Source organism: Periophthalmus magnuspinnatus, chromosome 4 (assembly GCF_009829125.3).
Source record: "Periophthalmus magnuspinnatus isolate fPerMag1 chromosome 4, fPerMag1.2.pri, whole genome shotgun sequence".
NCBI lineage: Eukaryota > Metazoa > Chordata > Actinopteri > Gobiiformes > Gobiidae > Periophthalmus > Periophthalmus magnuspinnatus.
Genome location: NC_047129.1, coordinates 15,138,134 through 15,151,409, shown reverse-complemented (window position 1 = coordinate 15,151,409; position 13,276 = coordinate 15,138,134). Strand labels below are relative to the sequence as shown.

Here is a 13,276-nt window from a genome sequence, read left to right as displayed (position 1 = left end):
GTAGGAAAAAGTTCAGTTAGATACTATGAAATGGTTGTTGTATGCTTGTAAATATACTTACTTTGATTTTCTGTTCATGTTATTGTGATGGGAAGACTGAATCAAAACAGTGTCCTTTAATTGCTCTACCTACATGTATTAGGAGTAGACCATAGACTGTTTATGTAAATTGAAATAGCTAACCTGCTAGCCACCGTGTTCCAAATAGGAAGTGAATATGGGTGCACTTTCAGCTCCATCGACTCTGGCGCCAATTCACTTTCTATTGAAAACCAGCCGTCTCTCTCGCCGTAACTGTCAAGCTGCTTAAAGTGTTTGTATTAACCTGCTATACATGATCCGTGTTTTTTTATTTGCTATTGCGCTCGTAAATCAAAATGTAATCATTAATAACAGACCAATGAAGCGCCTTTTTTCCCCAAGGTCGCTTCCGCCAGCCTTAGCAACATGTTTGCTAAACCAGGGATGTGGCAGGAGGGGTGTTACCTTCAACAACTTTGATACTTGTGTCAGAATTACAAATATGGCTCCAAATTCTGCCCTATAATTGCTAGCCTTGATGAGCTTCATTTGAACGGAAACACACTCACTTAGTCCACTTCTATATACAATCTATGGAGTAGACTATAGCTGTCTCAATGAAAAGCTTATTAGAACACAAATCTTGCAACACTCTTTTTTATGGTGCCAGAAAGCGCACTACAGATGCCTTACGGGATGTTTTTTCATGGTACAAAAGCCACAATGTTTCCAACCCTTTTTTTTAGTTCATATCAACATTCCCACCCAGAACAAGTTTACCTCGGGTGACTTTATAAACAGATAACACAGGAGGAGTCTGGTTTCCTATAACCACTGATAGTCCTCCAGGAGACTCTTCTCACCAAGTGCTCTGGTTCATCAAAGGCGGATCAAAAGGCATTTTTTATTGGGCTGCATATTTCCTGATTTCACTAAGTAAAAACTATTGAGACTTCAGCAAATAGAAGGCAATACTGCACTGTCAAGGCCTTCGCTGTCATGGTGGAATGTAACAAAGTACAAAAGTAAATACAATATTTAGGTATGTATACTTTTTTAAAGAACATTTTACAGTAGATACTTTTTACTTTTACTTCACTACATTTGGGAGTAGGTATCTGTACTTTCTACTCCACTACATTTTAGATCTGGACCGAAAAGTAAAAAGTACCTTTCTTTATGGTTTGAGACTTGCTGAAATGGCTGAAACCTATTTTTAGCACATGTAATGAGTTAGCGTCCCAACTTTGAGCAAAGCAAATAAACAAATGCACAAAACTATCTAGAAATATTAAGAAATGGATTGAAACACTCACAATCATTTGATGCTAGTTCTAAAAATCTCTGCAAAATACTTTTACTTTTTACTGTACTTTGTACATTTTTAAACAGGTACTTTTATTTAAGTAGATTTTTTCATGTGATACTTTTATTTTTCTTAATTTCTTAATCTTTTGCCCCAGTATTTGTACTTTTGCTTAAAGAATACCTATTGTGCTTGTATCTGCTCTATAGTTATAATTTATGACACCGTTGATCATTATGTCATAATTTGCACATTTTAAATTGCAATATTCATCTAAAACGACTTAATAAAAGAAACAAGTGTGCTGATTTCTGCATTAGAAAACTGCGGTGCCCAATGGGAGCTGACATCTCTGTAAACTACATCACAACAAGGAGCCACGTAGCTGTCGGCCCCACCTATGGATAGCTGCACATCACACTAGTGAGTAACAGATTTTTTTTTTTTCCATTTGAATCAAAATGGCTGCACGATAGTCCTGAAACCTGCATGTATCACCGATTAAGAAAATAAAATTGACGAATGAAGTAAGTACAGAGCAGTGGCCGTATGCCCGTGGCCGTGAAAACGAGATTTGAATGGTAAAATGGCGTCTTAAAGGTGCACAAATCAATCCAAATACAACTTCGAGAGGGTAAATGAGATGGGGAACCAAGTATAACATGATTAAAAACTCTAACAGTCGATTTTGCAGAATAGGTCTGCTTTAACTAACAAAATTGAGTACTTCATCCAAATTCTTCAAAGCCACTGGGTTGTAGTCTAGTCACACACTGCAGTGTTTCTTTCAATGGGATCCAAGCAAGGTGTAATTTGTTTGAGTATTTGGCCCAGTGTGTTACATGTGTTATTTCATTAAAAAAAGCAATGGGTAAAAGTTTGCTGCCAATCACTTCATGACCCAAAAAAAATGAACACTCTAAAAACAAACCGCTGGAGAACACTGCTTAAGGTCACTTCTACAAAACAGTCTACACTTCTACAGTCTTTTGATAATAATCAAAAATAATTAAGCATTTAAACATTGCATAACCGCACAGTACATCAAGTAAATCGTCTGTCAAATCTAGAACAGACTTAAAAATTTGAATGAGAATCCCCCTTCGGCATAACCAGGCAGGAGTCAACATGGCAGAGGCAGAAGGAACACTCTAAACACATGCCCCATTACCAGTAGAGTAGCATGGCGCACTGGGCTGTCACTGGACTTCACCACAGTGCTCTCTGCTAGGACTTAAGGGCTTTAGACCCAGCCTCCTGCAGAGCAAACAGTAAGCACACTTGAAGGAGAAGTAGTCATACATGACAACAGTGTTACAAACCACTATGCACACACCCGAAGGGGCTATATTAAGCCTGTCAAGAGCAAAGCAAACAGACTGTGTGCCAAAACAGACAGTGCAGGAGACCACACAAAATACTGAAAGGATTCTACTTCATCACACCGTTCACTTGCTCTGCATATTATCACAGAACGTAATTGGGGTAAGTCTCCACGCACTATGTTGGCAGCAAATGAAGTGCTTGTGAATGGGTTTGTCTTGCTATGTTAACACTTGGCATCTCACTTAACTGTATTAACATAACTGATTTACTCTATTGTACTTTGGCAATCAATTCAGCCATAAACACACAATATAAAGAAGTCAGCATTTTAATTACTTGTTCTGATGCAATTCCTTCACCAAAGGTTTCTACATTATGCAAGTTGGTAAGTTGCGTAAGGCAATTTGAGAACTGAAATGATCCAAATGAGTCCGGTGAAGGTGAACAGACTTTAAAAACATGGAGGAGATTCATGGAACACCAGACAACACCAAGAGCTAACTGCAATTAGTTTGAACTTTCCAAATCTTGTGCAAATGAAATAAAACACTACTTCAACTTTGTTTTTAATTAAGAAACTTTATAACAATATTAGAAACTCAAAAACCCATGTGATATAAAACCTGTAGAAACATACTCAACATACACAACATAACACTTCTTAACGAGGCCAGATGTAATCACTGAAAATCATTTATTTAAAAATTGGCTGTTTGGGTTTTGTTTATATGAACGATGACATTTTTTTTGTTTCCCAACTAATTTTCAATTACTCAAACCTTGTAAAGAGATTGCTGCAATTAGTGTCCCTGATAGGTCCCTTAAAATAACAAAAACAAGAAGATAATTATAACATGCAGTAACAGTAGTATGACCTTGTTCCAGGCTGCCAAAAAGGAGGTTGAGGGCGTAATGTCATTTATGTTGTGTGTTCTCATCCCCATTGTCCATCCATACCCACTGGCATCGCACAATAGCTCCATTGGCCCTGCTACATCTGTCTCTCTCATTAGGTAACTAAAGGATGAGGTAACAGCATTAAAAATGGTTGGACTTCATTTTACCTTAACTTGGGGCATATTTCCCCTATTTCCCGTGGACCACCTTCACTATAGTGAACTTATGTTCACTTCACCAAATGGGCAAACACTTGAAGTCATACTTTAATAGTGTCTCCAAATAGCAGGTTAACTTGGGTTGTATTTTCATTACTGCCAGCTTATGTCATTTGACCCTCAAGTGAATGGTAGATTGAACTTTTTCACATTTAAGACAAAAGCCAGATGTTAGTAGGTCCTTTGGCAAGTATCAAGCAGGGTGACGAAAGGTGGCATGCCTAGTTCAATAGTGAGGTAAGAAAAACTAATATTAGCTCTTAATGACAAAAGGAGGAATACCGTCACCTAACTGCTTTGTGTCTAATTACCTGCTAAAGAATCATGACCTGCTTGGTGCTTAACCTAGGTTGCTGGTCATACATTATTTTTGGCATCAAATGTGCATAGAATGAAGCTCCTCCCACATGTGAGGGCAACTCGAGGTCTTACTAAGTGAAGAAGTCAACTTTTTTACAACCACTCACTTAAGGGTTCTCTTCCGTTCCAAAAGTATATTACTTTTTTGGAGAACATAATAACGATTATCCAGAGCAACAGGGTGGCCTAGTGGTTACAGTGACCCTCCCATCATGTAAAGGACAAGGGTTCAATGACAGTAACAGTCCTATGAGCTGGCCAACTGCCGTTCAGCAAGATGTTAAAACCACTCACTCAGTCAGTCCAAAGATGACAGTTAGCCACATGTTAACATGCTCTGAATTAAGTGGACTACTTTCTCCTTTTTCATATTAAACATGGGATGCCAGGTCCTACAAAAACACTGTCAGTCATAAGGCAGAAAACCTTCACTTTGCAATCAAAATGTATCTTAATTTATTTCTCTCATTTATTTCAAAGCACTTCATTTGTCTCAACTTCACATCATACTGTATGGGTCCAGATGATAATTGATGGCAGTAGTGCATGCAGTTAAAGACAATCACTACACTCATCTGACTCAGCTCTGGCAAAGTTATGTCTCTTGATTTCTCAGATAGTATACTCTACAGACCTGCACTGTGCAATGAAGAGACCATCACAAAACTTTGTGTGGACCACAAAAGCCCTAAAGGCAATGCTATGCTTCATCACACATTGAGCCTTCATGATAAACAACTAATAAGCGTCTTGATGGAGATGTTATTGCTTTGCCTGGAGTGTTCCGTAGTATGGCAGTAAACATGTATCTCCATAGACGCAAGCAGGTGATGCCACCAAGCCAAGATAATATAGGTCAGATCTGTGGAGAAGTGATGTTTGCATGCATGTTTTTTCAATGTATAATTCCAGCAATTTAAACATGTGTAATGACATGCAAGCTTAATGCCATACAGTGGAACTTTTCCAGTAAAGCAACAACTTCCCATGAACAGATGATGGACCTTCCACCACAAAAATGACATAGTACAGTTTTATTGCTTGAAAAGCACTATTCTTGTCTTATCTTGCATAACCACATTCAGTGTAAGCATTATAAAGGTTTATAAACAAGTAAAAAGTAGGTGGCTCACTCATGGAAGAACATGATGTATATGTTGGCCAATTATGAACATACAGTTAGTTTGTGGAACATCCAGCGATTGTTTTAGAAACAAATCCTACAGATTAGATGGTAATGAGCAAAAGCTGACAGTGTCACTGTGAAAAACAGGCCTACATAAAGTGTGCATGGGAAGAGTGAGATGGGCCTCCGCCTTCAATATGTGTGCGTTCAGGTCATTACCAATCACTAATTTGATTCCATTGTACAACCACAGGCAATCAGAAGCAGGCTTGTCCAGCCAATGGAAAAGACACCGTACATGGCAACGTGGTGACAATGTAAAACAAACTGAGCACAGGTTAGCTGCAGAAACATCAGGACCTGGATACACCTGTCTGAACATTAGGTACATCCAGCTCATGTTACTCCATATAGAGACATCTTGATGACAATGACAATCTCAGTCCAGTTTGTTAGAATCAAATGGAAAGTAGTTTCTCATCTACACTGGGGCAACTTTAACAGCTTTTCCATGGCAACGCTCCTCTGTATATACCCTGGAAGGGGGTAAGGGGCCAAGAGATTGAATGAGGGCTCGAGCTGGCCTTTGTTAAATCAGTGATCCCATCATGGTGATAAAGAGCACAGTGCTTCACTCCTTCCTATTGTAAAAGCCTAGTTCATGGCAGCGCGGCGGAAGGGTAGACACAGCCCCCTAAGGTGACTGAGTACAGAGGTAATCTTCATTGGTAACAGTGGCTGTCCATCCTCAACATCAGGGACACAGTCTTCCTTATATTGCATTATTATTCAAATGTTATATTGTTAAAAAAAAAAAAAAATTTAAATCTGAAAATAATCATCTTTCATCGTGATTGATCAAAAATAAGATAATCTTTTCATTGCACAAGATTTTGATCTTACCACACCTTGTCCCCAGGTTGTGTCTGTAACAGAATAATGCCAGCACATCAAAGCAATCTCAAACTGTTGTCCCACTATAGAGTCATCTCCCCACTTCCTTACTTCATCTCACAAACTTCCAACAAAAATGACTCGATATTACACTAACTATTAAACATTGATTTTACTCTGCTCTGTTCATTACCTCAGTTGTGCACTCATCTCATCCTTTGCTCCATCGTCTTGTCAGCATCACAACCAAATCTTGTTTCCCAATCACCATCTCATATATAGCATATGACAGAATTATCTCAGGGTCCTTTTCCCTCCCACCCACTCTGCATAAATAAACTAAGTTCCACGTCTTTTGTTTGTATACAGTTCCTATTTAAGAACCCTTTGTGACTGGCCTTTGTGAGAATGTATGGGGTCATGCAGAGTCTAAGTGCTGCACATTTACAAGCAGTCCACGTGTGACAAGAGTTTATATGACCTGTTCTGAGCACTGAAATGTAGAGGCTTTTCATGTGGTACACTGTGGCCCTCTCGTAGCACTTAGGTAACTGTCTTCTACGTTACTCATTCAGGAGTCAGGGACTTCTGGGTGAAAACGATCTTTATTGAATTAAGCCCTGTCCGTAAAGCTAACTGCAATCAGGATAAACACTTGATTCGTATGCCAACCAGTCTCTTATTGCCTTGTCAACATACAACAGTATTTATTCTGCACAATTTTACCTCTGTGCATATCATATTTAAATGAGTCAAATCCAGACAATGAAGTTCTTTGAACACATTACACTCACTAACAAAAACCTGTTCCACTGAAAACACACAAATTATAGAATATGCAAATCATACATGCTCTGTAAATAGATGAAGTCTGTATTTTGATCTGTGCAACTTTCTCATTACTAACCTGTGTGGCCATTGCGCAGGTCTACCAATGTTGACGTCAAAGATTAGCCACAAAAAGGAGGTTCAAATACTTTTATTTGATTCTGGCTGGCGCAGTCAGCACGCCACTCCATGAATGTTTCAAATTGGTGCAGTGAGTATCTCTGTGAAAATACAGGGGGTTTCAGTGACAAAGCCACAGTTGCATGTCACATCTGGCTGGTATTACCTATCATACTAAGTGGTCTTGCTGATTAAATGTATGAACTTTAAAAAAAAATTAGAACAGCATGATTTTGTATTGACCCCTAATCAAATAAGGGACATCTAAAATGATGTGAGGAAATCCAAGGGCCTTATTGGTATCAATAGTGATGCACATCAAATAAACATAAATATGTTTATATATATGTTCTAATGCTATTTTCTTAAAGATCCCTCTCATGCATATTGAGTGCAGTCATGACAAAACCATGGAAACGTCCTCTGTGTTTCACCTGGAAAGTGTCACTTTAAAACCACCTGTCAGGTTTAAAAAAAATTAACTAAAATCACTAATAGAACCTTATAGTACAATAAACATCCAATCCAGTCTTAGGATCTCAAAAGAATACAGAACTGGAACAACTGAGACTGTTACAGGCTTATGAGGGGAACCCACAGGTCTATGATAAGAACTTGGGACCTTCTTGCAGTGAGACAAGACTGCTGCTACTTCAGCATAATGACTTTGGAGACTATATGAGACAGTTTTCCATATTTTTCATGCCTCAAAGTCTGCTGAAATGCACTGTATAAGAGTTATTATGGAACTGTTGTAAGGGAGAAGAGCTGTGGAACAGCCTGTAAAACTCTTACATTATTTCATTGTGGCTTTGTGTTTTTTGTTTGGTGTTATGCATGAGCAACACTGAACAATACTTACAAGGGATTCCACCATTTTCTGGAATTTGATGGGTCATGTTATTAGATGTGGCCAATTATACAATGGTAACGTTTAAAAGGTTATGGAGCTACTAAAAATGGACAGAATGTTCAAGGTAACAGCATACAAATATATTTTCTTTAAGAAAGAAAATGCAGCAGTAGCTAAATCTGGTACAAATCATCTTTCTTTTGTAAGATTAATGAATTTGTACATGGTTCCTGACAAATAAAGAATAAAGAAAGAAAGAAAATATACATACATTGCAATAGGCATAAGTAAAATGGTGACAAAAAAGTTGGTTGTAGAGGGACTATTGGTGCATGTGTAATTCTTTGCAGATCTTGTGTAAAACATATTAAAATCCCCTTTGCCATAAATCGTTTATTTATTGGGCTGTAACTGACTTGTAGTTTGTCTAAGCCAAAGCCCTGAGTAACAACAGTGCATGACCCGGCATTGCTTCCTGCTGTGCAAGCCTTGCTACTTTAAAAAAATAGAATAAAAAATCTATATAAAAACTAAAAATAAAATGAGGCATGGAGAGGAGTATGAGGAAAGAGGCAAAGCAGATGATGCTCTGTAACTTTGTGTGAAGTCATTGGAAAGAATGTGTAACTTTATTAAACAATACAAAACAAGAGACACTAGTGACACTTGTGGCATTACAAAGGAATGTGTCAAATCCTTGTAAAGCATAAATATAAAGAAGCCGTAAGCTGCAGAAAATGCTCTGTAAAACATAAAACGTCAAGACTATTGAGGTCTGGGGAGTTTAAGCCTGGCATTGCTGTCATTAACTTGTGGAGCTTTACATATCCTAAAACAGATAAACTGAATCTTTAAATCTAGGCTAACACATATATTTATTTGGAAATAGACATCACACGCCTATGTTTTATCATGTGTGATCCCAAATTTGCTCTTGAAATCAATGAAACAATAATAAAATACTAAGGACATTATTTTTGCTATACCTACATGCAAACGTCCTTGATGACATCGGTGACAGTTCTTGTCCGTGCACTCTGATTGATGTCCCGTGTACATAATGGGATTCTCTTTTTGGCACAGTAAATGCTGCCACTCTGTGTCCCAGCGCAGACAGTGCTTCTAAATACACTAGAACTGCCTTGAGCCCAAACCATGAGCTTGTATATTAAGAGAGGAGTGATTCCATGTGATGGAAAATTCTAAATACTATGTTTATATATTTGTATTCGATAGTTTGAGATCTGTAGTTTAAAATTATGCCATCATCTCTGCTCCATGTGTACCGTACTTTTGCTGAAACCGGCAGGTCAAAAACGGAGTTATGGTGAATATATTTTTGTTGGAGAGGCCACTGTGATCTTTTAGTGTTTGAAGTTTCATGCAGGTTGGACAGTCTCATCTAATTTCTGCAGAAGCTTGGCTCATTTAGTTGCGCGTGACGTGACGCGCTCAGAGGCAGGTATTGTGAAAAAGGAGCGCACCATTACGCAGGTTGTTATGACATCACCATGGGTCGGCTATAAAGCACAGCGAACCAATACACCGAGTTAGAGGAGCACTTGAGGAGCCTAAGAGTGAACGAAGGATTTCAGCCTCCTACGGTGAACAGCTGATTGGCTACTGTGTCCCACAGGAATCAATTCACTCTAGAACTCACAAGTCGCCAAAATGAACGTGTCTTACTTGGTAGCATGTGGACTTATTGTCACTTTGCTTTCAATGAAGATTGGAGCAAAACCTTTATCACAAGTGCAGCAAAAGGTAAGGGCAAATTTTCGTCGTTGGAATCAGAGTCAGCGTGCGCACACCATAGAAAGACAAAAAGAGCTGAAACATTTAGCAAACAACAAGTTAGGGTGAAAATTGTTCTAAAACACAAAGCAAATGTCAAACAAGTATTCGTCATGTAATATTTATTTTTTTAAACGCTAGAAATGATTTCATGTTTCATGCTTATTCTAAAACATACCTATGCGTAAAAGAACAATTACGCACGTCATTGTGCCAGCCTACACTTTACGGACACATCAAAAGTAATATTTATAATAGGACCGCATGTTATTTTATTTATCGATGGTAGTTGTAGACTCCATATAATGCAGCACTAAGCACCTGCCTAATGGGATGTGAGCTCGGCAGACGCACAGCTTGTTTTGACATGAGCGAACTTTAACAACATTGATATATGCACTTGATTTATTCTGTTTGACTTTTGTATCCTTTTAGTATACGTTTCTATTGTGTTTACGATATTGTTTTAATTTTTATGATTCCAGTCTCTTCGGAGTTTGCTGGGTGAGGAGCTTGCGGACTTTCTGGAGTCAGAGGAAAGGGAGAGGCAATTGGAGGCTGTGCGCTCACGGATACGGTTACTGCGTGATTTACGCGTGGACACCAGGGCCAGGGGGATGTGGGCTCGGCTTCTTAACGACCACCCTGTGCCTAGGAGGCACAAATCAGGAAATAAAAAAGCCGGCTCTTCGTCGAGGAGTGGCTGCTTCGGACATAAGATGGACAGAATAGGAACCCTAAGTGGCATGGGATGCTAGGGACCGGAGCGGTGCTGTGAAGGTAAGACATCAGGAAAACAGATACTGTTATAAAGCAAATACACCTTCAATAATTTAAAAAGGTGATAAACCAAATACAATTGTAGTTTCTGCAAAAGATTAGATTTTATGTAAGAGAGAACCTGTTGAGAGTTGGGTAGGAGGAAAGAGGAGGAGTGGCATCAAGTACAAAGATGAAGGCATATGAGCAAAAACATACTTTCCAGTAGTTTGCTTTTTGTCTCCAAGTCCTGCAGTCGTGGTTGTAATATGAATGAATGAAGATGACATGATCTGACTTTCACAATCACTGAGTGGTGGTAAAGTCACACTAAAGCTGTGAACAAAACCTCACCAGAAAATATCTGTACTGTATCTGACTATAAAGTCCACTTTATAGGCGTTTGCTAAGAACAGCATCTGTCTCATCTGGGAGCAGACAGGATGTATCAAGTTTATGATTAAAAGCTAGAGCGATGAAGGAGGGACACACACTAAAACAAAGCAGCATGCTGTGGCAGTGGGGGATCTTTCTGGGAAATCCACTTTTACCAAAGACATTTTAAGGCAAAACAGCAGGAGTTAGGAAGCTAAGGTGACGCACAGTTAGTCCTGCAGCTATGGGCTCCTGTGTGTGTGCCTGTGTGTGGCTGTGGCAAACTGTCAAGTCCTTAGTCCTAATTCTGTGAGTCAGTGTTTTTCATCACAGCACACTTCGTTATACACTCATGGGTCAGACCATATCCTGCGCACTTTTAAATGTACCCAACTGCTTAAATACATGTGTCTTCTGTTTTTAAAATGGCACTAACAAATTTCCTTTGCTTTTCTTACAGATCTGTGGACGATGGGTTTGGACAACTTACAGCAGTCTGTTCTCACCTGAGGAATAAAAAACAAAACTGAGTATGTGACCGACTTCCGGTGAGAAAGTGACCAGCATCTACAAAGACTGAGATGACGACGCTCCGAAACCCTCATATAAAACAATATATGCAGACACTACATCCATTTGTCAACACATCCCGACAGAGAGATAATGTACACGATGATGGACAATGGTGTAAAAACAACACAACGCAAAGCTGTATATTGTTGCTGATGCTGCTGCTGTACATTCATGTATTTCATCTCCACCTGCATAAATGTATTTATGTTTAAAAACTATTTATATGTTTATAAAAGAGATATTTATAAATATGTTTTATTTATGTAACATTTTGAAAGAACAAAATGCAGGTCAATTCTGTTTGTTACTTTTTTGTTTCAAATAGTTGTAAATGTTTTAAAAATTATAAAGATTACATTCCATGTGCACTTACAGAATTCTTCTTATGTCCATTTGATTCTTTGTTTGAAAACATGGAAGGTCAAAATTTCAATCTGATTTATACCTTTACTTCTTGTTCACACAGCACCAATAACTACACACTTTTAAGATAGTTGTTTCTATAATGATGGCACACTTAACTCCATTTTAACAAAGAGATTTCATAAATATGCAGACATATGCAGGTCAATTTAGTTCTGAAAATAAAATGATTATTAAAAAGGAACATCAGCTTATGGGGTTGTTAAAGAGAGTATTCTTCATTAAAATCACACATTACAGAGAATATAGTTTAATTCATATAATGGCGCATTTTAATGTCTATTTTAAATTGAGAAAAACTCTATGGGAAACCTCCCCTTTAAACTGTCAAATTTGACAGCACATGTCACAAACTGATGGTGTATTTCAATTAGAAAGCTTAGACATAAATTCACATTTCCAGAATCCCACATTGTGGATTTTCTGTATGACATCATCAGATTATCATATCTCATATTGTTCCATTTCACCAATGAACTTCCTCCTGTCGGCACAACCTGTCCTCTGTCTAATGAATCCTTAACCCTGGGCTCCGTACAGCACAGGCCTACAGGCCAGCAGTTGTGGACATTATATTATTTAAGTAGGCTACTTAAGTACAGTTTTGAGGATCTGTAGACACACTTAACTTATTGCTTTATTTGACTCCATTACATCTATAAGATAAATACAATATTCCACTTGATTTCCAAAAAGGCTCAAAGGATTCATTACTATTGTGAAGGAGTTTTCTTGTCTTGTGCCTATTAAAGCCTTATAATGCTCAGTCCAGAGACTGGCTATATGCAGATATACAGTCAATGCCACCAGTAAATATACAAAATGTCGGCTTGTTAAAATCCTGTTTTCATTGTACTCATTATAACCAAGTATGCCTTTCGTCGTTTTATAATCTGATCTTTTACATAATTTATTTTGCTTATATGGTGCAGTGATAAGACCATATTACAATTCAAGACTGTTGATGTATCTTATTATTTTGTAATACCCAAAGTTATCATCACTAAAGGTAGCCTCCTTCAATACTAAGGCAATATTTTCTATAGCCTATTCGAAGATTTATTTTTTTTAACTGAGCAAGTTTTACTTGTATCAGAGTAATATTAAACCAAGTATACCCGTAGGCTACTTTGACTCAAGTAACGAAATGCGGTACTTTGACCACCTCTATGGACAGGCAGGGCTCAGTTCAGAGGTGAAATTGCAAACTGGTAGCACTAGAGGGCAGAGTGCAGCAGACTGGACTCACACCTGTGGAGCAGCATCTGGTGCGCCTGTGTATAACAAAGGATTACTCTAAACTACAGCCTACAGGAATATTTGTATTATTTACTTATTTATTTATGTTTTTATTCATTATTATTATTATTATTAGGCTTTTTGTTTGTTTGTTTGGTTTGCTT

The 13,276-nt window shown here is 38.1% G+C and overlaps 1 protein-coding gene across 1 annotated transcript; it reads left to right on the top strand.

Moving 5' to 3' along the window:
- Positions 1-9,516: 9,516 nt before the first annotated feature.
- On the top strand, positions 9,517-11,832 carry nppc (natriuretic peptide C). Its single transcript, XM_033964698.2, has 3 exons — positions 9,517-9,713; positions 10,229-10,523; positions 11,338-11,832. Exons 1-2 carry the CDS (start codon positions 9,621-9,623, stop codon positions 10,499-10,501), a joined length of 366 nt encoding a protein of 121 aa, XP_033820589.1. The 5' UTR covers positions 9,517-9,620; the 3' UTR covers positions 10,502-10,523; positions 11,338-11,832.
- The last annotated feature ends 1,444 nt before the right edge of the window (positions 11,833-13,276 follow it).